Source organism: Aythya marila (assembly GCF_965140915.1).
Source record: "Aythya marila genome assembly, chromosome: 31".
Classification (NCBI taxonomy): Eukaryota; Metazoa; Chordata; class Aves; order Anseriformes; family Anatidae; genus Aythya; species Aythya marila.
Window position 1 is genome coordinate 1,556,545 of NC_139072.1, and position 26,363 is coordinate 1,582,907.

The following is a 26,363-nucleotide window of genomic DNA, read 5'->3' on the forward strand; positions in this document are numbered from 1 at the left end:
GGGATTTGGAGGGGATTTGGGGGGGATTTGGGGCAGAATTGGGGGAGTTTGGGGGGATTTGGGGAGGGTTGGAGGGATTTGGAGGGGGTTTGGGGGGGGTTTGGGAGGCTTGGGGGGTAATTTGGGGGGGGTTGGGGGGATTGGGGGAGGTTTAGGGGAGAATTGGGGGGGTTTGGGGGGATTCGGGGGGGTTGGGGAAGAATTGGGGGGGGATTTGGAGGGGTTTTGGAGGGGTTTGGGGAGAATTGGGGGGTAATTTGGGGGGATTTGGGGGGGTTGGGGAAGAATTGGGGGGGTTTGCAGGGGGTTTGGGGGGATTTGGGGGGTTTTGGGGAAGAATTGGGGGGGTTTGGGGAAGAATTAGGGGGGATTTGGAGGGGTTTTGGAGGGGTTTGGGGGGTAATTTGGGGGGGTTTGGGGGGATTGGGGGAGGTTTGGGGGGGGTTGAGGGGGATTTGGAGGGGATTTGGGGGATTTGGGGAGGGGTTAGGGGGGATTTGGGGGGGATTTGGGGCAGAATTGGGGGAGTTTGGGGGGATTTGGGGAGGGTTGGAGGGGGTTTGGGGGGGATTGGGGGGATTTGGAGGGGGTTTGGGGGGCGTTGGGGGAGAATTAGGGGGGATTTGGAGGGGTTTTGGAGGGGTTTGGGGGGGATTGGGGGGGGTTGGGGGGATTGGGGGAGGTTGGGGGGGAATTGGGGGGAATTTGGGGGGGTTTGGGGGGAAATTGGGGGGGTTTGGAGGAACTTGGGGGGATTTGGGTGGTTTTAGGGAAGAATTGGGGGGTTTTGGGGGGATTTGGGGAGGGTTGGGGGGTTTGGGGGGGGGTTGGAGGGGGTTTGGGGGGAATTTGGGGTGCTCAAAGCGTACCCAGATGGACCCCGAAGACCCTACGAAGACCCCAAAGCACCCAAGGGTGCTCAAGATACACCGAGATAGGTCACTACGACCCTACTACGACCCTACAGCACCCAAGGGACCTCAGTGTACCCAGATGGACCCTACACAGACCCTACAGCACCCAAGGGTGCTCAAAGTGTACCAAGATGGACCCCAAAGACCCTACAAAGACTGTACAGACTCCAAAGCACCCAAGGGTGCTCAAGGAGCACCTAGGTGGATCCTAAAGACCCAAAGAAGACCTCAAAGCACCCAAGGGTGCTCAAAGCCTACCTCGATAGACACCAAAGACCCTACAAAGACCCTATGAAGACCCCAGAGCACCCAAGGGTGCTCAAAGTGTACCATGATGGACCCCAAAGACCCTACAAAGACCCTAGAGCACCCAAGGGTGCTCAAAGTGTACTGAGATGGACCCCAAAGACCCTACGAAGACCCCAAAGCACCCAAGGGTGCTCAAAGTGTACTGAGATGGACCCCAAAGACCCTACGAAGACCCCAAAGCACCCAAGGGTGCTCAAAGTGTACCTCGATAGACCCCAAAGACCCTACGAAGACCCCAAAGCACCCAAGGGTGCTCAAAGTGTAATGAGATGGACCCCAAAGACCCTATGAAGACCCCAGAGCACCCAAGGGTGCTCAAAGCCTACCCAGATGGACACCAAAGACCCTACAAAGACTGTACGAAGACCCCAAAGCACCCAAGGGTGCTCAACAAGCACCTCAATAGACCCCAAACACCCTACAAAGACCCTACGAAGACCCTAGAGCACCCAAGGGTGCTCAAAGTGTACCTCAACAGACCCTAGAACCCCACCGAAGCCCAACCCAACCTTGACCTACCTCAACGCAACCCCGCCAAATCCCCCAAACTCCCCCAAAACGCCCCCTTCGGTAATCGCCCCGGTGGGAGACGCCCCCCCTGCACCCTTGGGTGCCCCTCACCCTTCTCGCAGGCCAGGTGGGCGAGCAGGGAGATGGTCTGGGTGGCTTTGGCCAACCCCAAGGGTGGCTCAAGGAGCTCTGAGATGGGTTTTGAAGACCCTACAAAGACCCCACAGCACCCAAGGGTGCTCGAAGCCTACCTAGATGGACCCCAAAAGACCCTACGAAGACCCCAAAGCACCCAAGGGTGCTCAAAGTGTACTGAGATGGACCCCAAAGAGCCTATGAAGACCGTACGAAGACCCCAAAGCACCCAAGGGTGCTCAACAAGCACCTCAATAGACCCCAAAGACCCTACAACAACCCTACAAAGACCCCAGAGCACCCAAGGGTGCTCAAAGCCTACCCAGATGGACCCCAAAGACCCTACAAAGACCATATGAAGACCCCAGAGCACCCAAGGGTTCTCACAGTGTACTGAGATAGATCCCAAAGACCCTACAAAGACCCTACGAACATCCTAGAGCACCCAAGGGTGCTCAAAGTGTACCGAGATAGACCCCAAAGACCCTACAAAGACCCTAGAGCACCCAAAGGTGCTCTAAAAGTACCGAGAAAGGTCCTGAAGACCTTCTGAAGACCCCAGAGCACCCAAGGGTGCTCGAAGCCTACCTAGATAGACCCCAAAGACCCTACAAAGACCCTACGAAGATCCTAGAGCACCCAAAGGTGCTCAAAGCCTACCTACATGGACCCCAAATGACCCTACGAAGACCCCAGAGCACCCAAGGGTGCTCAAAGTGTACTGAGATGGACCCCAAACACGCTATGAAGACCGTACGAAGACCCCAAAGCACCCAAGGGTGCTCAACGAGCACCCACATAGACCCTGAAGACTCTACAAAGACCCTAGAGCACCCAAGGGTGCTCAAAGCCTACCCAAATAGACCCCAGAGCCCCACCAAAGCCCAACCCAACCTTGACCTACCTCAACGCAACCCCGCCAAATCCCCCAAACTCCCCCAAAACATCAACCTCGGAACCAGCCCCGGTGGGAGGCGCCCCCCCTGCACCCTTGGGTGCCCCTCACCCTTCTCGCAGGCCAGGTGGGCGAGCAGGGAGATGGTCTGGGTGGCTTTGGCCAACCCCAAGGGTGGCTCAAGGAGCTCTGAGATGGGTTTTGAAGACCCTACAAAGACCCCACAGCACCCAAGGGTGCTCGAAGCCTACCTAGATGGACCCCAAAAGACCCTACGAAGACCCCAAAGCACCCAAGGGTGCTCAAAGTGTAATGAGATGAACCCCAAAGACCCTATGAAGACCCCAGAGCACCCAAGGGTGCTCAAAGCCTACCCAGATGGACACCAAAGACCCTACAAAGACTGTACGAAGACCCCAAAGCACCCAGGGGTGCTCAACGAGCACCCACATAGACCCTGAAGACCCTACAAAGACCCCAGAGCACCCAAGGGTGCTCAAAGTGTACCTTAACAGACCCTAGAACCCCACCGAAGCCCAACCCAACCTTGACCTACCTCAACGCAACCCCGCCAAATCCCCCAAACTCCCCCAAAACGCCCCCTTCGGTAATCGCCCCGGTGGGAGACGCCCCCCCTGCACCCTTGGGTGCCCCTCACCCTTCTCGCAGGCCAGGTGGGCGAGCAGGGAGATGGTCTGGATGGTCTTGCCCAGCCCCATCTCGTCGGCCAGGATGCCGTTGAGCTTCTTCTCGTACATGGTGACCAGCCAGTCCAGCCCGATGTGCTGGTACTCCCGCAGCGTCCCCCGCAGCAGGTGCGGGATGGGCGTCTTCACCTGTCCCAAAAACGGGTCAAAACGCCCCAAAACTGGGGCCCGGCCGCACCCACGGGTGCTGGGGGGACGGGAGGGGGAAAGGGGGGAGTGGGGGAGGCACCTGGGTGGTGGCCAAGGTGTAGCCCTTGGGCTGGAGGCTCTCGGCGGCGGCGGCGATGTCGGTGATCTCTTTTTTGGGGGCGGGGGGCGCCGGGGGGGCGGTGGGTGGGGGCCCCCCGGGGTGCTCCTGGGCGCCCGCGGCCGGGGAGGAGGCTTCGGGGGCGGGGGGGGGCTGGGGGGCTTCGGCCTCGTCGTCTTCTTCCTCTTCTTCCTCCTCTTCTTCCTCCTCCTCCTCGTCCTCCTCTTCCTCTTCGTCCTCCTCTTCGTCTTCTTCTTCCTCCTCCTCCTCTTCCTCGTCGCTGTCGGCCGCCGGGGAATCTGCGGGGGGTGGGGGGGGGCACCCATGGGTGCCTACAGCACCTCTAGGGGGCCCTACGGCATCTATAGGGGATCCTGTAGCACCTATAGGGGCCCTACAACACCTATAGGGGATCCTACGGCACCTATGGGGGCAATCTGGGACCCTAGGACCACCCTATAGCACCCAAGGGTGGCCCTATGGTGGCCATATGGGACCAGAGAACACCCTATGGCACCCAAGGGTGGCCTTATAGGGTCCATACAGCGTAAAAGCAGGCCCTGTGGCACCCAGGGTTGGCCCTATAGCACCCAAGGGTGGCGCTGTGGTGGCCACACAGCACCAGAAAAGACCCTACAGCACCCAAGGGTGGCCCTATGGTGCCCATACAGGACCAGAGCAGACCGTAGAGCACCCAGGGGTGGCCCTATGGTGGCCATAGGGCACCAAAAAAGACCCCACAGCGCCTAAAGGTGGCCCTATGGTGTCCATATGGCACCAGGGAAGACCCTATGGCACCCAAGGGTGGCCCTGTGGTGGCTATATGGGACCAGAGCAGACCCTATGGCACCCAAGGGTGGCCCTATAGCACCTAATGGTGGCCCTATGGTGGCCATACAGTACCAGAGAACACCCTATGGCACCCAAGGGTGGCCCTCCAGCACCTAATGGTCACCCTCCAGCACCCAAGGGTGGCCCTATAGTGGCCATAGAGTACCAGAAAAAAACTTATGGCACCCAAGGGTGGCCCTCCAGCACCTAATGGTGGCCCTCCAGCACCCAAGGGTGGCCCTATGGTGTCCATATATGTCTGGAGAACACCCTCTGGCACCCAAGGGTGGCCCTATGGTGGCCAGATGGGACCAGAAAAGACCCCATGGCACCCAAGGGTGGCCCTCCAGCACCCAAGGGTGGCCCTGTGGTGTCCATATAGGACCAGAAAAGACCCTACGGCGCCCAAGGGTGGCCCTATAGCACCTAATGGTGGCTCTCCGGCACCCAAGGGTGGCCCTATAGCACCCAAGGCACCCCCCAGCACCCAAGGCACCCCCCCAGCACCCAGGGGTGCCCCTACCCGAGCGGGTGCTGCTGGCGCCCCGCGGGGAGTCGCAGTCGGAGTCGGCGAAGGCGCCGGCGTACTGCTGCAGCAGCTCCTCCATCGGCAGCGCGCCTGCGGGGACACGCGTGGCACACGGTCCCCTCCGTGTCCCCAAGGGGCCCCTCCGTGTCCCCATGTCCCTCCCATGTCCCCACGGGTCCTTCCTGTGTCCATTCCATGTCCCCATGTCCATCCCGTGTCCCTGTGTCCTTCCCATGTCCCCCACACGTGTCCTTCCATGCTCTACGTGTCCCCTTCCATGTCCTATGCGTCCCTTCCCTTGTCCCCATGTCCCTTCCCTTGTCACCCACGTGCCCTTCCTATATCCCATGTCCCTTCCTGTGTCCCTTCTCCATGTCCCCATGTGTCCTTCCCCTGTCCCCATGTCCCCCTTCCCATGTCCCTACGTCCCCGTGTCCCTTCTCATGTCCCCACATCCCTTTTCACATCTCTTGTGTCACATCCCCACACGTGTCCCCGTGTCCTCTCTCCTGTCCCCAGGCACGTCTCCATGTCCCCACATCCCTTCTCATGACCCGTGTCCCCATCCCCCCATGTCCCCATGTCCCTTCTGTCCCCCCCCATGTGTCCCCATGTCCCTTTCCATCTCCCCACACGTGTCCCTACGTCCCTCCTGTCCCCCCACCCATGTGTCCCTGTCCCCACATGTCCCTTCTCATGTCCCCACCTGTGTCCCCATGTCCCTCCTGTCCCCCCCATGTGTCCCTATGTCCCTCCTGTCCCCCCCACACATCCCCATGTCCCTTTTCACATCCCCCACACATCCCCGTGTCCCTTCTGTCCCCCCCACATGTCCCCATGTCCCTTCTGTCCCCCCCCGTGTCCATGACCCTTTTCATGTCCCTTCTGTCCCCCCCCACGTGTCCCCATGTCCCTTCTCATGTCCCTACGTGTGTCCCCACATATCCCCATGTCCCTCCTGTCCCCCCATGTGTCCCTGTCCCCACATGTCCCCATGTCCCTTCTCCTGTCCCCACAGGTGTCCCTATGTCCCTTTTCATGTCCCCACATGTGTCCCCATCCCCCCCACATGTCCCCACGCCCCTCCTGTCCCCCCCATGTGTCCCTGTCCCCACATGTCCCCATGTCCCTTCTCATGTCCCCAAGTGTCCCCATGTCCCTCCTGTCCCCCCCATGTGTCCCCATATCCCTTCTCATGTCCCCACAGGTGTCCCTATGTCCCTTCTGTCCCCCCCACGTGTCCCCATGTCCCTTTTCCTGTCCCTACCCGTGTCCCCATGTCCCCACAGGTGTCCCCATGTCCCTCCTTGTCCCCCCCCATGTCCCCATGTCCCTTCTCCTGTCCCCACAGGTGTCCCTATGTCCGTTTTGTCCCCCCCACGTCCCCACACCCCTTGTCACACCTCCCCAAAGGTGTCCCCATGTCCCTTCTGTCCCCCCCATGTGTCCCTATGTCCCTTTTCGTGTCCCCATGTCCCTTCTCATGTCCCCACATGTGTCCCCATCCCCCCCGTGTCCCCATGTCCCCCCCCCATTGTCCCCATGTCCCTTTTCATGTCCCCCACACATCCCCGTGTCCCTTCTGTCTCCCCCCACCCCCCCCACGTGTCCCCACGCCCCTCCTGTCCCCCCCACATGTCCCCCTGTCCCCCCCTGTGTCCCCACACCCCTCCTGTCCCCCCCCCATGTCCCCCTGTCCCCCCACGTGTCCCCGTGTCCCCAGGCCCCGCTGGCCACTCCCCGTGGCCGTGGAGCCGTGGCCGTGCCGCGGGGCCGTGGGCGCTCGCTGTGCGCACCGGCTACCAAACCCGAGCCCGGGGGGGGCGGGCGGGGGTCTGTGAAGGTGCGGGGGGCACCCAAGGGTGCTGGGGGGGGGCCCTGGGGGCACCCAAGGGTGCTGCTGCTCCTACCCTCGCGGGCCAGGTCGTCCAGCTCCTGCTGGTGGTCCACGTCGCCCTCCAGCCGCTCCTGCGCCGCGATCGTCTCCTCCTCGTCCTCGCCTACGGGTTGGGGGGGGAAAAAAAACCAAAAAGTGGGGTCCTGACCCCAAAAAGTAAGACCTCGAGGCCAAAAGAAGGGCCCGGACTGCAAAAAAAATGGCTCGCCGACGCCAAAAAATGAGCTCCTGAGCCCAAAAATGAGTTCCTGAGCACAAAAAATGAGTTCCTGAGCCCAAAAAACGAGTTCCTGAGCCCAAAAAACGAGTTCCTGAGCCCAAAAACGAGCTCCTGAGCCCAAAAACGAGCTCCTGAGCCCAAAAAACGAGCTCCTGAGCCCCCAAAAAAGTTCCTGACCCCCAAAACGAGCTCCTGACCCCAAAAAACAAGTTCCTGACCCCAAAAAAACGAGCTCCTGAGCCCAAAAAACGAGCTCCTGACCCCAAAAAACGAGTTCCCGACCCCAAAAACGAGTTCCTGACCCCAAAACACGAGTTCCTGACCCCAAAACACGAGTTCCTGACCCCAAAACACGAGCTCCTGACCCCAAAACACGAGCTCCTGAGCCCCAAATCAGGCGCCAGACCCCAAAACCAGGTCCCAATCCCCCCAAACAAGATGTCAGACCCCAAAAACCTGGCCCCAGACCCCAAAAACCTGGCCCCAGAGCCCCCAATCAACCCCCAGGCTCCTCATAATAATGGCAGACCCCAAAAACGAGGCCTCAGACCCCCAAAACCAGGCCCCAAACCCCAAAAAACAGGGCCCAGACCCCTCATAATGTGTCAGATCCCAAAAAGTAGATCCCAGACCCCAAAAACCAGGTCACGGACCCCAAAAAGTAGATCCCAAACCCCAAAATCTACCCCCAGCCTTCTCATAACAGATGTCAGACCCCAAAAGAGAAGCCCCACACCCCAAAAAACAGGTCATGGACCCCAAAAACGAGTCCCCAGACCGCAAAAATGAGGCCCCAGACCCCAAAAACCAGGTCATGGACCCCAAAAACGAGCCCCCAGCACCCAAAAACGAGGCCCCGGACCCCAAAAACGAGCTCCCAGACCCCAAAAACCACGGCCCGGACCCCTCATAACAGATGTCAGACCCCAAAAAGAGGCCCCAGACCCCAAAAGAGAGCCCCCAGACCCCAAAAACCAGGTCCCGGACCCCTCATAATATGTCAGACCCCAAAAAGTAGATCCCGGACCCCAAAACCAGGTCACAGACCCCAAAAACAAGGCCCCAGACTCCCCAAATCATACCCTAGCCTCCTCAGAATAGATGTAAGACCCCAAAAATGAGCCCCCAGACCCCAAAAACGAGCCCCCAGACCCCAAAAAGTAGGTCCTAGACCCCAAAAACGAGTCCCCAGACCCCAAAAAACAGGTCACGGACCCCAAAAACCAGGTCCCAGACCCCAAAAGAGAGGCCCCAGACCCCCCAAATCAACCCCCAGCCTTCTCATAACAGATGTCAGACCCCAAAAGAGAAGCCCCACACCCCAAAAACCAGGTCATGGACCCCAAAAACGAGCACCCAGCACCCAAAAACCAGGCCCCGGACCCCAAAAACGAGCCCCCAGACCCCAAAAACCACGGCCCGGACCCCTCATAACAGATGTCAGACCCCAAAAAGAGCCCCCAGACCCCAAAAACCAGGTCCCGGACCCCTCATAGTATGTCAGACCCCAAAAAATAGGTCTCGGACCCCAAAAAGAAGGCCCCAGACCCCCCAAATAAGCCCCCAGCCTCCTCATAACAGATGTCAGACCCCAAAAGAGAAGCCCCAGACCCCAAAAAACAGGTCACAGACCCCAAAAACTTGGTCCCAGACCCCAAAATCAACCCCCAGCCTTCTCATAACAGATGTCAGACCCCAAAAAAGAAGCCCCAGACCCCAAAAACCAGGTCATGGACCCCAAAAACGAGCCCCCAGCACCCAAAAACCAGGCCCCAGACCCCAAAAGAGAGCCCCCGGACCCCAAAAACCAGGCCCCGGACCCCAAAAACCAGGCCCCAGAGCCCTCATAACAGATGTCAGACCCCAAAAAGAGCCCCCAGACCCCAAAAGAGAACCCCCAGACCCCAAAAACCAGGCCCCGGACCCCTCATAATATGTCAGACCCCAAAAAATAGGTCTCGGACCCCAAAAAGAAGGCCCCAGACCCCCCAAATAAGCCCCCAGCCTCCTCATAACAGATGTCAGACCCCAAAAAACAGGCCCCAGACCCCAAAAAATAGATCCCAGACCCCAAAAACCAGGTCACGGACCCCAAAAAGTAGATCCCAAACCCCAAAATCTACCCCCAGCCTTCTCATAATAGATGTCAGACCCCAAAAGAGAAGCCCCAGACCCGAAAAACCAGGTCATGGACCCCAAAAACGAGCCCCCAGCACCCAAAAACTGAGGCCCCAGACCCCAAAAACCACGGCCCGGACCCCTCATAACAGATGTCAGACCCCAAAAAGAGGCCCCAGACCCCAAAAGAGAGCCCCCAGACCCCAAAAACCAGGTCCCGGACCCCTCATAATATGTCAGACCCCAAAAAGTAGATCCCAGACCCCAAAACTAGGTCACGGACCCCAAAAACGAGGCCCCAGACCCCCCAAATCAACCCCCAGCCCCCTCATAACAGATGTCAGACCCCAAAAACTAGAGCCCAGACCCCAAAAAATAGATCCCAGACCCCAAAATCAACCCCCAGCCTTCTCATAACAGATGTCAGACCCCAAAAATGAGGCCCCACACCCCAAAAACCAGGTCATGGACCCCAAAAACGAGCCCCCAGCACCCAAAAACGAGGCCCCGGACCCCCAAAACGCACCCCCTGACCCCAAAAACGAGGCCCCTGACCCCAAAAACCAGCCCCCCGACCCCAAACCCCCCCCCTCACCCTCCTCATCCTCGGCGGCGAACTCCTCGTCGTCCTCGCGGGGCTCCCAGGGCCGCTTGTCCCTGCGCAGCAGCGCCTGGAAGGGGGGGGGGGACAGGAGGTGACGAGGGGCTTGGGGACATTTTGGGGGGGGGTTGGGGACATTGGGGGGGTTTTGGGGACAATTTGGGGGGTTTTGGGGTCACCTTTGGGGGCAGGGAGCGCAGCAGCTCCCCGAGGGGCTGCTCCCCCTCGCGCTTGAGCAGCTCCAGCTCGCGGCGCCGCGCCAGCGTGGCCTCGTCGTCCGACGGCTCCTGCGGCTCCACGGCCCCGTCTGGAGGGGGGGGCAGCACCCTTGGGTGGCACCCGGCACCCTTGGGTGGCGCCCGGCACCCTTGGGTGGGAGCTGGGACCCTTGGGTGGGAGCTGGGACCCGTGGGGGGTGCTTGGGAGACACCCCCCGGCAGCAGGATGGGGGTGGGGTGGTGCTCGCGGTGCTCCCGGGCGCTCTCCCAGCACCCTTGGGTGCCCCCCGTCTGTCTGTCCCCGTCCCCAGCACCCTTGGGTGCTCCTCGTCCCCGTTTCTCCTCCGTATTCCCCATTCTCAGCACCCTTGGGTGCCCCTTGTCCCTATTTCTCCCCTATAGCCCCATCCCCAGCACCCTTGGGTGCCCCTCACCCCCATTCCTCCCCCATATCCCCATCTCCAGCACCCTTGGGTGCTCCTTGTACCCATTTTCCCCATCCCCAGCACCCTTGGGTGCCCCTTGTCCCAATTTGTCTTCATTTCTCCCCACCCCAGCACCCTTGGGTGCTCCTTGCCCTCCCTTGTCCCCGTTGGTCCCCGTTGTTAGCACCCATGGGTGCCACTCATCCCCATGTCTCCCCCATATCCCCACCCTCGGCACCCTTGGGTGCTCCCTGTTTCTCCCCCATATCCCCACCCCCATGCCCCTCGGGTGCTCCTTGTCCCCATTTGTCCCCATCCCCAGCACCCTTGGGTGCCCCTCATCCCCATTTGTCCCCCATATCCCCACCCTCAGCACCCTTGGGTGCTCCTGGTCCCAATTTGTCCCCATTTGTCCCCATTCTCTACACCCCTGGGTGCCCCTTTTCCCAATTTCTCCCCATCCCAGCACCCTTGGGTGCCCCTCATCCCCATTTCTCCCCCATAGCCCCATTATCAGCACCCCTGGGTGCCCCCCGGCCCTGTTTCTCCTTATTAGTCCCCATCCTCAGCACCCATGGGTGCCCCTCACCCCCATTTCTCCCGCATATCTCCATCCTCCGCACCCTTGGGTGCCCTTCACCCTCCTTTTCTCCCCTCCCCAGCACCCTTGGGTGCCCCTCACCCCCCATTTCTCCCCCCCCAGCACCCTTAGGTGCCCCCCACCCCCCCATATCCCCCCTCCCACCACCCCAGGGTGCCCCCTACGCCCCCATATCCCCCCCCCAGCACCCCAGGGTGCCCCCCACCCCCCCATATCCCCCCCCCAGCACCCCAGGGTGCCCCTCACCTCCCCATATCCCCACCCCCACCACCCCAGGGTGCCCCTCGTCCCCATTTTCCCCCATTCCTCCCCCTCCCAGCACCCCAGGGTGCCCCCCACCCCCCCATATCCCCCCCCCAGCACCCCAGGGTGCCCCCTACCCCCCCATATCCCCACCCCCCCCACCCCAGGGTGCCCCCTGTCCCCATTTTCCCCCATTCCTCCCCCTCCCACCGCCCCAGGGCGCCCCCCACCCCCCTTCCCAGCACCCACCCTCGTCCTCCTCGCGGGCGGCGGGGGCGGGGCGGTGCCGGGGGGCACCCGTGGGTGCTCGGGGGGCGTTGAGGCTGCGGCTGAGCAGGTCGGAGTACTTCTCGGTCTGCCCCACGATGAAGTCCAGCTGCAGGTCCAGCGCCTTCTTGCGCTTCTCCTCCAGCCGCGACTGCTGCTTGAACTGCACCACCTGCCGCACCCAAGGGTGCTGTCAGTGCGCCCGGGTGCCCGGCCCACCAGGGAGCCCGGCGGGACGCCCAGCGGGCACCCAACGGCAACGCGAGGGCCACCAAGGGCCGACAAGGGCACCCAAGAGGCACCCAATGGGCACCAAGGGCACCCTACGGCCACCCAACAGGCACCCAAGGGCCACCAAGGGCACCCAAGAGGCACCCCAGGACCACCAAGGGCACCCAACGGCAACCCGAGGGCCACCAAGGGCACCCAAGAGGCACCCAAGGGCCACCAAAGGCACCCAAGAGGCACCCAATGGCCATCAAGGGCACCCAACAGCCACCCAGGGCACCCAATGTCAACTCAACGGCCACCCAAGAGGCACCAAGAGCACCCAAGGGCACCCAACAGGCACCCAATGGCCATCAAGGGCACCCAACATCAACCCAAGGGCCACCAATGGCACCCAACGGCCACCCAACAGGCACCCAATGGCCACCAAGGGCACCCAAGGGCCACCCAATGGCAACCCAAGGGCCACCAAGGGCACCCAATGGCCACCAGGAGCACCCAATAGCAACCCAAGGGCCACCCAGGGCACCCAATGTCAACTCAATGGGCACCCAAGGGCCACCAGGAGCACCCAAGGGCACCCAATGGCCACTGGGGACACCCAACGGCAACCTGAGGGCCACCAAGGGCACCCAACAGGCACCCAAGGGCCACCAGGAGCACCCAACGTCAACCCAAGGGCCACCCAATGGCCACTGGGGGCACCCAATGGGCACCGGGAGCACCCAACGGCATCCTAAGGGCCACCAAGGGCACCCAATGGCCACAAGGAGCACCCAATGGCCACCAAGGGCACCCAAGGGCCACCAGGAACACCCAACGGCCACTGTGGCCAACCACCACCATTTGGTGGCCAGGCCAGTTGGGTGCGGGGCGAACCAGAAGATGGTGGCCACCGAGATGGTTTGGTAGCCCACTAGGGTGCTCCACGGGGTGGTGGCCACCCAGAAAAGTTCCTGGCCCAAAACGGGGTTGGGGACACGGTGCTGAGCACCCGTGGGTGCCCAGAGCGTGGTGGCCACCTCGAGGACATTGGTAGCCCACGGGTGCTCGGGGAGGTGCCGCCGAGCCCCGGTGGGCGCCCTCTGGCTGTGGGTGGCCACCAGGGCGAGAAGGACACCCAGGAGGTCCCCCGAGAGCTGGTAGCCACTCGGTAGCCACCTGGTAGCCACCCAGAGGCGCTTGGTAGCCACGCACCTTCTCCACGTTGCTCCAGAACTGCTTGACCTCCTTGGCGATGGCGGCGGCCACGCGGCGCAGCTTGGCCTGCTCCTCCCTCTTGGCCCGCTCCTCCTTCTGCCGCTGCTCCTCGTGGTGCCTCATCACCATCCGCACCACCTGCGGGGGCACCCATGGGTGGGGGGAGCCCCACACGGGCACCCCCGGGACACCCGAAGCCACCCCAGGAGCGCGCGACCTCGGGGAGCCCAAGGGTGCGGCCCCAAAGCCGCCCTAGATGGCACCAGAGCTCGCCGGGAAGTGTTATAGGGCTGAAATGACCCCAAATGTCCCCAAAACCCCTCCCAGATGCCACCAGAGGGGCTCCAGTGGCCGTTATAGGGTTAATCTACCCCAAAACCCCCCCAGATGCCCCCAGAGCTCCTCCACCAACCCTTATAGGGCTGCCCTAACCCCAAATATTCCCCTAATCCCCTCCTAGATGACACCAGAGCTTCCTCACCAACCCTTATAGGGCCAAATCCAACCCAAAATGACCCTAAAATCCCTCCTAGATGCCCCAGACCTTCTCCAAAGGCCATTACAGGGAATTATCAACCCCAAAACCCCTCCTAGATGCCAACAGACCTTCACCATCAACCCTTATAGGGCCAACCCAACCCCAAATGACCCCAAAACCCCTCTTAGATGCCCCCAGAGCTTCTCCACCAACCATTATAGGGCCGACCCAACCCCAAATAACCCTAAAATCCCTCTTAGATGCCCCAGACCTTCTCCAGTGACCATTATAGGGAATAATCAACCCCAAAACGCCTCCTGGATGCCAAAAGAGCTTCTCCACCAACCCTTATAGGACCAAACCCAACCCCAAATGACCCCGAAACCCCTCCTAGACATCCCCAGACCTTCCCCAGTGGCCATTATAGGGAATTATCAACCCCAAAACCCCTCCTAGATGCCCCCAGAACTCCTCCACCAACCCTTATAGGACCAAACCCAACCCCAAATGACCCCAAAACCCCTCCTAGACATCCCCAGAGCTTCTTCAGTGGCCATTATAGGATTGAACCAACCCCAAATGACCCCAAACCCCCCCAGACGCCCCCAGACCTTCTCCACCAACCCTCACAGTGAACAAATCACCCCCAACCCCTCCCAGCTTCTCTCCCAACCCTTATAGGGCCAAACCCAACCCCAAATTACCCCAAAACCCCTCCTAGATGCCCCCAGAGCTTCTCCACCAACCCTTATAGAGCCGACCCAACCCCAAATATCCCCCCAAACCCCTCCTAGATGCCACCATAGCTCCTCCACCAACCCTTATAGGGCCAAACCCAACCCCAAATGACCCCAAAACCCCTCTTGGATGCCCCCAGAGCTTCTCCACCAACCCTTATAGGGCCAAATCCAACCCCAAATGACCCCAAAACCCCTCCTAGACATCCCCAGAGCTTCTTCAGTGGCCATTATAGGATTGAACCAACCCCAAATGACCCCAAACCCCCTCCTAGACGCCCCCAGAGCTTCTCCACCAACCCTTACAGTGAACACCCCACCCCCAACCCCCTCCCAGCTTCTCTCCCAACCCTTATAGGGCCAAATCCAACCCCAAATGACCCCCAAATCCCTCCTAGATGCCCCCAGACCTTCTCCAGTGGCCATTATAGGGAATAATCAACCCCAAATGACCCCAAAAACCTTCTTAGATGCCTCCAGACCTTCTCCACCAACCCTTATAGGGCCAAACCCAACCCCGAATGACCCCAAAACCACTCCTAGACATCCCCAGAGGCTCTTCAGTGGCCATTATAGAATTGAACCAACCCCAAAAGTTCCCAAAATCCCTCCTAGATGCCCCAGACCTTCTCCAGTGGCCATTATAGGGAATAATCAACCCCAAAACGCCTCCTAGATGCCAAAAGAGCTTCCCCCCCAACCCTTATAGGGCCGACCCAACCCCAAATGACCCCAAAACCCCTCCTAGACATCCCCAGAGCTTCTTCAGTGGCCATTATAGGATTGAACCAACCCCAAATGTTCCCAAACCCCCTCCTAGACGCCCCCAGACCTTCTCCAGTGGCCATTATAGGGAATAATCAACCCCAAATGACCCTAAAATCCCTCCTAGATGCCCCAGACCTTCTCCAGCGACCATTATAGGGAATAATCAACCCCAAAACCCCTCCTAGACGCCCCCAGACCTTCTCCACCAACCCTCACAGTGAACAATTCACCCCCAACCCCCTCCCAGCTTCCCCCCCATCCCTTCTAGGACCACCCCAACCCCCCAACGACCCCCAAACCCCCCCCGGTTATAGGGTCGGGACGCACCTTGCGGGCCACGCCGCGCTTCCAGCGGCGCTCCTGGGCGAAGTCCGCGGCCAGCCACTGCATCTCCTCGCAGAGGTAGTCCCAGTGCACCTTCGGGCGCGCCGGTTCGGGCACCTTGGGCAGGCGCCGCAGCGACCAGAAGCCCTCGCGCTTCATCTCGGCCACGCGGTGCTCCACCTCCGCCTCCTGCGCGGCCCCAAAGTCACGGCCCCCATCCCAAAAGCACCCCGAAATAGCCCAAAAGCTCCCCGGGCAGCACAAAGGCTCCCCGAGCAGCACAAAGGCTCCCCAAAGCACTTTCAAACCGCAAAAAGAACACTCTGTGCGCCCAAAAACTCCCCAAAACCACCCGAAATCCCTCAAGAAATCCCCTAAATATCGCCAAGCTATCCCAAAGCCTCCCAAAAATTCCCCAAAACCACACTAAATCCCTCAAGAAATCCCCTAAATATCTCCAAGCCACCCCAAAGCCACCCTGTATGCACCCAAAACTACACTAAATCCCTCAAAGATACCCCTACATACTCCCAAAGCCACCCCAAATCCTCCCCAAACCACCCCAAATCCTCCCCAAACCCCGCCAAATCCTCCCCAAACCCCGCCAAATCCTCCCAATTCCTCCCCAAACGACCCCAAATCCTCCCCAAACCCCACCAAATCCTCCCAATTCCTCCCCAAACCACCCCAAATCCTCCCCAAACCCCGCCAAATCCTCCCCAAACCCCGCCAAATCCTCCCAATTCCACCCCAAACGACCCCAAATCCTCCCCAAACCACCCCAAATCCTCCCCAAACCCCGCCAAATCCTCCCCAAACCCCACCAAATCCTCCCAATTCCTCCCCAAACGACCCCAAATCCTCCCCAAACGACCCCAAATCCTCCCCAAACCCCGCCAAGTCCTCCCAATTCCTCCAAAGCCACCCCAAAACCTCCCCAAACCCCGCCAAATCCTCCCCAAACCCCGCCAAATCCTCCCAATTCCACCCCAAACGACCCCAAATCCTCCCCAAACCACCCCAAATCCTCCCCAAACCCCGCCAAATCCTCCCCAAACCCCGCCAAATCCTCCCAATTCCTCCCCAAACGACCCCAAATCCTCCCCAAACGACCCCAAATCCTCCCCAAACCCCGCCAAATCCTCCCAATTCCTCCAAAGCCACCCCAAAACCTCCCCAAACCCCGCCAAATCCTCCAAAAAGCCACTCTATATGCCCCCAAAACTACCCTACATCCCTCAAAAATCCCCTAAATACCCCCAAAGCCACCCCAAAGCCTCCCCAAACCTCAACAATTCCTCCCCAAACCCCACCAATTCCTCCAAAGCCACCCCAAAACCTCCAAAAACCCACTCTATATGCACCCAAAACTACCCTAAATCCCTCAAAAATCCCCCTAAGTACCCCAAAGCCACCCCAAAGCCTCCCCAAACCCCACTAATTCCTCCCCAAACCACCCCAAATCCTCCAAAACCACCCCAAATCCTCCCCAAACCACCCCAAATTCTCCCAAAGCCCACTCTATATGCACTCAAAACCACCCTAAAACCCTCAAAAATCCCCCTAAATACCCCAAAGCCACCCCAATTCCTCAAAAAAACTCTTTATGCCCCCCAAAACCACCCTAAAGCACCCCAAAGCCACCCTAACTCCCTCAAAAATTCCCCTAAATACCCCAAAGCCACCCCAAATCCTCAAAAAATCACTCTAAATGCCCCCCAAACCACCCTAAAACCCTCAAAAATCCCCCTAAGTACCCCAAAGCCACCCCAAATCCTCCCCAAACCCCACCAATTCCTCCCAAAGCCCACTCTATATGCTTTCAAAACCACCCAAAATCCCTCAAAAATCTCCCTAAACACCCCCAAGCCACCCCAAAACATCCCCAAACCCATTCTATATGCCCCCAAAACCACCTTAAATCCCTCAAATATTCCCCTAAATATCCCTAAGCCACCCCAGACCCTCAAAAAATCCCTCTAAATACCTCTAAAACCACCTCAAAGCACCCCAAAACAACCCTAAATCCTTCAAAAATCTCCCTAAATACCCCCAAGCCACCCCAAATCCTCCCCAAACTACCCCAAATCCTCCAAAGCCACCTTAAAACATCCCCAAACCCACTCTATATGCCCCCAAAACCACCCTAAATCCCTCCAAACCCCCCGAAGTGCCCCCAAAGCCCACCCCAAATCAACCCCAAAGCCCCCACCATGCCCTGCTGCTCCCAATTTTTCCCTAAATTCCCCCAAAACGAGGCCCATGTAGGGCCAGACCTCCTCTGAGCCCTACTACAGGGCTGAGCAACCCCACTTATCACCCCAAACCCCCTAAACTTACCCCAAATCCCCCATTTTTCCCCCAAAACCAGACCCAGGTTGGAGCAGAGATTCTCAGCTGGCTGCTATAAGCTTGAGCCAACCCCAAAACCCCCTAAATCCCCCCCAAAATTCCCCCCAAACCCCCTAAATCCCGCAAAACCCCCCTAAATCCCCTCCCAAACCCCCTAAATCCCCCAAAACTCCCCCCAAACCCCTGAAAAAATCTATAGGGCTTTCTATAGGGTCCCACCAGCCCCATTTATCGCTCAAAACTCCCTAAAAGCCCCCCAAAAGCCCCCCTTTGTCACCCTGATCCCCCCCCAACCCACCCCTATTAGAGCAGAGATTCTCGGCTGTCTATTATAAGGTTGAGCCTGCCCCAAAACCCCAGAATCCACCCCAAAACCCCCAGAGTCCACCCCAAAACCCCCGGAACCGACCCCCAAACCTCCCAGAATCGACCCCAAAACCTCCAGAATCCACCCCAAACCCCCCGGAACCGACCCCAAAATCCCAGAATCGATCCCCAAACCCCCAGAATCCATCCCAAAACCCCCGGAACCGACCCCAAAATCCCGAGATCGACCCCAAACCCTCCGGAATTTCCCCAAGACCCCTAGGAATCGACCCCAAAGCCCCAGAATCGATCCCAAAACTCCCACACTCCCTCCCAAAACCCCCGGAACCGACCCCAAAATCCCGGGATCAACCCCAAAATCCCCAGAACTGACCCCAAAACCCCCGGAAACGACCCCAAACCCCCTGGAACCGACCCCAAACCCCCTGGAATTGACCCCAAACCCCCCGGAACCAACCCCAAATCAACCCCAAAAACCCCCGGGATCGACCCCAAACCCCCCGGAACTGACCCCAAAATCCTGGAATCGACCCCAAATCCCCCAGAACCGACCCCAAAACCCCCGGGATCGACCCCAAACCCCCAGAATCGACCCCAAACCCCCCTGAATCAACACCAAAATCCCAGGATCGGCCCCAAACCCTCCGGGATCAACCCCAAATCCCCTGGAATCGACCCCAAACCCTTCGGAATCCACCCCAAACCCCCCAGAACCAACCCCAAACCCCCCGGAACCGACCCCAAACCCCCCAGAATCCATCCCAAAACCCCCGGAACCGACCCCAAAATCCCGGGATCGACCCCAAACCCTCAGGATCGACCCCAAAATCCCAGAATCGACCCCAAACCCCCCGGGATCAACCCTAAACCCCCCTGGAATTTCCCCAAGACCCCCAGAATCGACCCCAAAACCCCGGAATCGACCCCAAAAAGGCATCGCTCACATGCTTGGCCTGCTCGGCGATCTCGGCGTGGGTCTTGTCCCAGAGGCTGGGGGGCTCGGGGGGGCCGGGGGGGCCATCGGGCCGGGAGGGGGCGGCGGGGGAGGAGGCGGGGGGCGAGACGCTGCCGGGGGAGCCCGAGGAGGCGGGGGACACCGGGTTGCTGCCCGTCATTCTGCCTGCGGGGAGCTGCGGGACACGGGGGGGGGGTCAGGGGGGGCTCCCGGGGGGGATTTGGGGAGGTTTGGGGGGAGATGGGAAGGGATCTGGGGGGTTTAGGTGGGATTTGGGGGGGTTACGGGGCGCTGGGGGAGGTTTGGAGGGGTTACGGGGGGGGTTATGGGGGTTTGGGGGGGATGGGGGGGATTTGGGGGAGATTTGGAGGGGTTACGGGGGGGCTTATGGGGGTTTGGGGGGGTTGGGGTGGGATTTTGGGGAGTGTCAAGTGGTGTTTGGGGGAGATTTCGGGGGGATATGAGGGGTTTGGGGGGAGTTATGGGGGTTTGGGAGGGATCAGGTGGGATTTTGGGGAGATTTGGGGGGAGTTATGGGGGTTTTGGGGAGATTTGGGGGGAGTAATGGGGGTTTTGGGGAGATTTGGGGGGAGTAATGGGGGTTTGGAGGCATCAGGTGGGATTTTGGGGGAATTTGGGGGGAGTTATGGGGGTCTGGGGTGCATCAGGTGAGATTTTGGGGCGATTTGGGGGGCAATAGAGCGATTAGATGGGATTTGGGGGGGCTATAAGGGGATTAGATGGGATTAAGTGGGATTTGGGGGGGCCTATGGGGGACATGGGGGGAGTTATGGGGATTTGGGGGGATCAGATGGGATTTTTGGGGGATTTAGGGCAGATCGGGTGGGATTTTGGGGAGATTTCGGGGGCTATAGGGCAATTAGATGGGATTTGGGGGGGCTATAGTGGGATTAGGTGAGATTTGGGGGGGCTATGGGGGAGATTTGGGAGGACTAGGTGGGATTTGGGGGGCTATGGGGGGATTAGGTGGGATTAAGTGGGATTTGGGGGGGCCTGTGGGGGACATGGGGGGAGTTATGGGGGTTTGGGGCGGATCGGGTGGGATTTGGGGGCGATTTGGGGGGCTATAGGGCAATTAGATGGGATTTGGGGGGGCTATAGTGGGATTAGGTGAGATTTGGGGGGGCTATGGGGGAGATTTGGGAGGACTAGGTGGGATTTGGGGGGCTATGGGGGGATTAGGTGGGATTAAGTGGGATTTGGGGGGGCCTGTGGGGGACATGGGGGGAGTTATGGGGGTTTGGGGCGGATCGGGTGGGATTTGGGGGCGATTTGGGGGGCTATAGGGCAATTAGATGGGATTTGGGGGGGCTATAGTGGGATTAGGTGAGATTTGGGGGGGCTATGGGGGAGATTTGGGAGGACTAGGTGGGATTTGGGGGGCTATGGGGGGATTAGGTGGGATTAAGTGGGATTTGGGGGGGCCTGTGGGGGACATGGGGGGAGTTATGGGGGTTTGGGGGCAATCAGGTGGGATTTGGGGGAGATCTGGGGGGGCTATGGGGATTTGGGGGGAGTTATGGGGAGATTTAGGGGGGGTATGGGGAGATTAGGTGGGATTTAGTGGGATCTGGGGGGGGCTATGGAGGACATGGGGGGAGTTACGGGGATTTGAGCGGGATCAGGTGGGATTTTGGGGGGATTTGGGGGGAGTTATGGGGGTTTGGGGCAGATCGGGTGGGATTTTGGGGAGATTTCGGGGGCTATAGGGTGATTAGATGGGATTTGGGGGGGCTATAGGGGGATTAGGTGGGATTTGGGGGGGCTATAGGGGAGATTTGGGAGGATTAGGTGGGATTTGGGGGGCTATGAGGGGATTAGATGGAATTTGGGGGGGCTGTGGGGGACATAGGGGGAGTTATGGGGATTTGGGGGGATCAGGTGGGATTTTGGGGGGATTTGGGGGCAATTATGGGGGGTTTTGGGGTAGTTATAGGGGTCTGGGGGGCATCAGGTGGGATTTTGAGGCGATTTGGGGGGCTACAGAGCGATTAGATGGGATTTGGGGGGGGCTATAGGAGTATTAGGTGGGATTTGGGGGGGCTATGGGGGAGATTTGGGAGGATTAGGTGGGATTTGGGAGGCTATGGAGGGATTAGGTGGGATTAAGTGGGATTTGGGGGGCCCTACGGGGACATGGGGGGGGCTATGGGGGTTTGGGGGGAGTTATGGGGAGATTTGGGGGGGCTATGGGGGGATTAGGTGGGATTAAGTGGGATGTGGGGGGGCTGTGGGGGCTCTGGGTGAGGTTTGGGGGACCCAGATGACTCCTGGGGAGCTTATGGGGGGTGCAGATGAGATCTTGGGGGGCTCTGGGGGGGGTGAAATGAGTCTTAAGGGGTCTGTAGGGCACAGAGAGGAGATTTGGGGGGGCTTTGGGGGTTCTGGGTTGGGTTTGGGGGGGCTTTGAGGGCTGGAGGTGAGATTCAGGGGGGCTTAAAGGCATATTAGGGGATCTATAGGGTATGCAGATGAGTTTGGGGGGGTCACACACGAGTCTGGGGGGGGCTACGAGGGGTATGGGTGAGGTTTTGGGGGGCTACGAGGCGTTTGGGTGAGATTTGGGGGGCTTTGGGTGAGGTTTGGGTGAGATTTGGTGGAGCTTTGGGTGAGGTTTGGGGGGGGCTACATGGGTCATGGGTGAGATGTGGGGGGGCTTTGTGGGGTTTGGGTGAGATTTGGGGGGCCTTTTTGGGGTTTGGGCAGGATTTGGGGGAACTTGGGTGAGATTTGGGGGGGCTTTGTGGGGTTTGGGTGAAATTTGGGGGGTTTTGGACGAGGTTTGGGGGGGCTACAGGGGTCATGGGTGAGATTTGGGGGGGCTTTGTGGGGTTTGGGTGAGATTTGGGGGGCCTTTGTGGTGTCTGGGTGAGATTTATGAGGAGCTACGAGCAGTTTGGGGGACCTTTGGGGGGGCTATGAGCAGTTTGGGGGTGGCTTTGGGGAGTGTGGGTGAGATTTGGGGGGGCTTTGTGGGGTTTGGGTGATGTTTGGGGGGGCTTTGAGGGGTTTGGGTGAGATTTGGGGGAGCTACGAGCAGTTTGGGGGGCCTTTGGGGGGGGCTACGAGCAGTTTGGGGGGGCTTTGGGAACTGTGGGTGAGATTTGGGGGGGCTACGAGGGGTTTGGGTGAGGTTTGGGGGGGCTACAGGGGTCATGGGTGAGATTTGGGGGGACTTTGTGGGGTCTGGGTGAGATTTGGGGGGGCTACGAGCAGTTTGGGGGGGCTTTGGGTGAGGTTTGGGGGGGCTTTAAGGGATCTGGCTGAGATTTGGGGGGGCTATGAGCAGTTTTCGGGGGCTTTGGGTGAGGTTTGGGGGGGCTTTAAGGGATCTGGGTGAGATTTGGGGGGGGCTACGAGCAGTTTGGGGGGGCTTTGGGCTCCCAAATCAACCGGGGGGAGGCCGTGGGTGCGATTTGGGGCCCCCTCACCCCATTTGGGGTCCGTACCCGAACTCGGGGGGCTCGCACTCACCTCGGGGCGCAGCGGCGGGTGCTGGGGGGGGGCCCCGGGGGGGCCCGCGGGCCCCAGGGGCTGCTGAGAGGAAGGGGCCTCATCCTGCTCCGGCGGCCGCCGGGAGGAGCCGTCCAGCTCCTGGGCGCCCTGGCGGCCCAGCCTGCGCTCCGCCGAGCCGCCTGGAGGGGTGGGGGGGGGACATTTAGGGTCGCCCCCCGATTTTAGGGGTCGCCCCCTGACTTTAGGGGTCGCCCAGCACCCTTGGGTGCCCCCCCCGGGGGAGCTGAGCACCCACCTGTGTGCGCTGGGCCCTCCTCGTCCTCCTCACACTCCACTTCCACGGTGTCGGCGGGGGGCGCTCCTGGAGGGGGGGGGAGGCCAAAATTGGGGGTTTTGGCCCCAAAATGCGGCGTTTTGGGGGCTTATTACCTCAGAGCGGGGCATGTTTAGCTCGCAGCGGGACCCTGTTGTCCCATATCGGGCCCTTTTTACCCCAAAATGGCCTTATGAACTCATATCAGGACCCCATTATTGCTTATCGCGACCCCGTTGTCCCATATTGGGCCCTTTTTACCCCAAAACAACCCTTTTACCTCATATTGGGACCCCGTTACCTCACACCGGCCCCATTATCCCACAGCAGGATCCCCTTATCCCATATTAGGCTCTTTTTACCCCAAAATGGCCTTGTTACCTCATGTCGGAACCCCATTATTGCTTATCGCGACCCCGTTGTCCCATATTGGGCCCTTTTACCCCAAAACAGCCCTGTTACCTCATATTGGGACCCCGTTATCCCATATCAGGATCCCCTTATCCCATATTAGGCTCTTTTTACCCCAAAACAGCCCCATTACCTCCTAGCAGGACCCCATTACTTCACACCAACCCCGATATCCCATATCCGGACCCCATTGTCCCATACTGTCCCCTTTTTACCCCAAAACAGCCCTTTTACCTCATATCAGGACCCCATTACCTCACACCGGCCCTGTTATCTCATACCTGGACCCTGCTGTCCCATATTGGGCCCCTTTTACCCCAAAACAGCCCCCTTACCTCCCCCCAATCCCCTTATTCCCCACCAGGACCCCATTACCTGACGCTGACCCTATTATCACCAATTAGGGTCCCTTTACCTCATATCAAGACCCCATCACCTCAGATTTACACTTTTTTACCCCAAAACGGCCCTGTTATCGCCCGCAGGGACCCCTTTACCCCAAACCAACCCCACCACCTCACCCCAGGACCCCATTACCTTTTTTTGGGGACTCCCTCACCTCATTTTGGGACCCTTTTACCTCATATCAGGACCCCATCACCTCACTTCAAGCCCCCTTTACCCCAAACCTGCCCCGTTACCCCACACCGGGACCCCCTCACCTCATTTTGGGACCTTTTTACCCCATTTTGGGACCCCCCACCTCATTTCAGGACCCTTTTACCTCACACCAGGACTCTCTTAACTCATTTTAGGACCCCTCACCTCACACCAGGATCCTTTTACTTTATTATGGGACCCTTTTACCTCACACCGGGACCCCCCGACCTCCTTTTGGGACCCTTTTAACTCTCTTTAGGACCCCCTCACCTCATTTAAGGACCCCTTTACCTCATTTTGGGACCCTTTTACCTCATTTAACCCCCCCTCACCTCACACCGGGACCCTTAACCTTATTTTGGGACCTTTTTACCTCATTTTGGGACCCCTAACCTCAAACCAGGACTCCTTTCCTTCATTTTGGGACCCTTTTACCTCATTTAAGAACTCTTCACCTCACACTGGGACTCCTTCACCTTATTTTGGGACCCCTCACCTCAAACCGGGGCACTTTTACCTCACAAAAGGACCCCTCACCTCATTTTGGGACATTTTGCTTCATTTAAAGACCCCTCACCTCAACCCGGGGCCCTTTTACCTCATTTTGGGACCCTTTTACCTCACGTAAACACCCCTCACCTCACACTGGGACTCCTTTACCTCATTTTGGGGCCCTTTTACCTCACATAAGGACCTCTCACCTCACGAAAGGACCCCTTTACCTCATTTTGGGACATTTTACTTCATTTAAGGACCCCTCGCCTCACACCAGGGCCCTTTTACCTCATTTGAGGACCCCTCACCTCAAACTGGGGCACTTTTACCTCATTTCGGGGCCCTTTTACCTCATTTAAGGACTCTTCACCTCACACCAGGACTACTTTACCTCATTTTGGGACCCCTCACCTCAAACCGGGACCCCTTTACCTCATTTCGGGACATTTCACTTCATTTAAAGACCCCTCACCTCAAATCGGGGCACTTTTACCTCATTTCGGGGCCCTTTTACCTCACGTAAGGACTCCTCACCTCATTTCGGGACATTTTGCTTCATTTAAAGACCCCTCACCTCACACCGGGACCCCTTTATCTCATTTTATTTCATTTGAGGACCCCTCACCTCAAACCGGGGCACTTTTACCTCATTTTGGGAGGTTTTTACTTCATTTAAAGACCCCTCACCTCACACCGGGGCACTTTTACCTCATTTTCAGGCCCTTTTACCTCACACCAAGACTCCTTTACCGCATTTTGGGACCCCTCACCTCAAACCGGGGCACTTTTATCTCATTTTGGGACCTTTTTACTTCATTTAAATACCCCTCACCTCACACCGGGACCCCTTTACCTCATTTCGGGACATTTTACTTCATTTAAAGACCCCTCACCTCACACCGGGGCACTTTTACCTCATTCCGGGACCCTTCCACCTCTTTTAACCCCCCTTTACCTCATTTTGGGACCCTTTCACCTCATTTTGACTCCCTTCCACCTCATTTTGCGACCCTTCCCCCCCCACACACCCCGCGTTTCCCCCTTTAACCCCCCATTTCCCCCTTTAACCCCCCATTTCCCCCTTTAACCCCCAATTTCCCTCACACCGGGTCCCGTTTCCCCCCCCCCTCACCTCAGCGCGGCCCCGTCCCCTGCCGGCCGCTTCCCGCCCTTTGCCCGGGGAGGCGGGAAGGGACCGGGGGGGGGGGGGGGAGGGGGCGGGGCCGCCGGTACCGGAGGAAGGAGAAGGGGGAAAGGGGGGAGGGGGGGGGCGCCGCCATCTTACCTGGGCGGGCGGGGAGAGGGGGGGGAGCCGCGGTGCCACACGCTGAGGGGGGGGGGAGGGGGGTGGGGGCGTCGGGACGGGGAGGAGGAGGGGGAGGGGGGAGGCTCCTCCCGCTCCGCCGCCGCCGCCGCCGCCGCCGGGCTCGGCCTCAGCCCCGCCGCGGATCCGCCGCCATCCGCCGCAAAATGGCGGCCGGCTCCCGCCCCGCCGCTCTGCCTCCCTCCCTCCCCCCGGCCCCCCACCCCCCCCCCCCACACCCACCGCCTCCCTCCCCTCCCCTCCCCTCCCCTCCCTCTGCCCGCCGCCGGCCTCCGGCCCCGCGCCCGCCCCCGCCGCCGCCGCCGCCGCCGCCTCCCGGGCTCCCCCCCCCCCCCCTCCCCGTTCGAGGGGCTCACGGGAAATGGAGTCCGCGGCGCCCGAGCCAGCGGCAAAATGGCGGCGGCCGCCGCCGCCGCGCCGCGCTCCCGCGAGAAGGGGGCGGGGCCCGGAGGGTCTCGCGAGAGTTGGCGGCGGGGGTGGGAGAGGGGGAAGGGGAAAGGGGGGGGAGGGGGGAGGTCTCGCGAGGCTTGGGGAGCGCGGGAGGCGGGGGGAAGATGGCGGGAGGCGCGTGGCGCGCGGGAACGCCCCCCCTGGTGGGCGGCGCCTGCGCGGGAGGTGAGGGAGGGTCTCGCGAGAAGAGGGAGCGGGGGGTGATGGGAAATGGAGTCCGGAGGAGGGGGAGGAGGACTACGGGTGGGACATGGGGA

General features: G+C 59.7%; 1 protein-coding gene across 1 annotated transcript; it reads right to left on the reverse strand.

The window, feature by feature from the left end:
• Positions 1-1,111: 1,111 nt before the first annotated feature.
• Positions 1,112-26,109, reverse strand: LOC309888991 (helicase SRCAP-like; the record flags this gene model as incomplete). Its single annotated transcript, XM_082781651.1, has 16 exons — positions 26,013-26,109; positions 22,809-22,874; positions 22,532-22,692; positions 19,026-19,211; positions 15,406-15,591; positions 13,093-13,233; positions 11,650-11,839; positions 10,093-10,220; positions 9,908-9,983; positions 6,988-7,077; positions 5,072-5,167; positions 3,700-4,016; positions 3,422-3,599; positions 2,875-2,973; positions 1,845-1,943; positions 1,112-1,122 (listed from the first exon to the last, which is right to left on the reverse strand). Exons 4-16 carry the CDS (start codon positions 19,194-19,196, stop codon positions 1,112-1,114), a joined length of 1,782 nt encoding a protein of 593 aa, XP_082637777.1. The 5' UTR covers positions 19,197-19,211; positions 22,532-22,692; positions 22,809-22,874; positions 26,013-26,109.
• Positions 26,110-26,363: the final 254 nt, after the last annotated feature.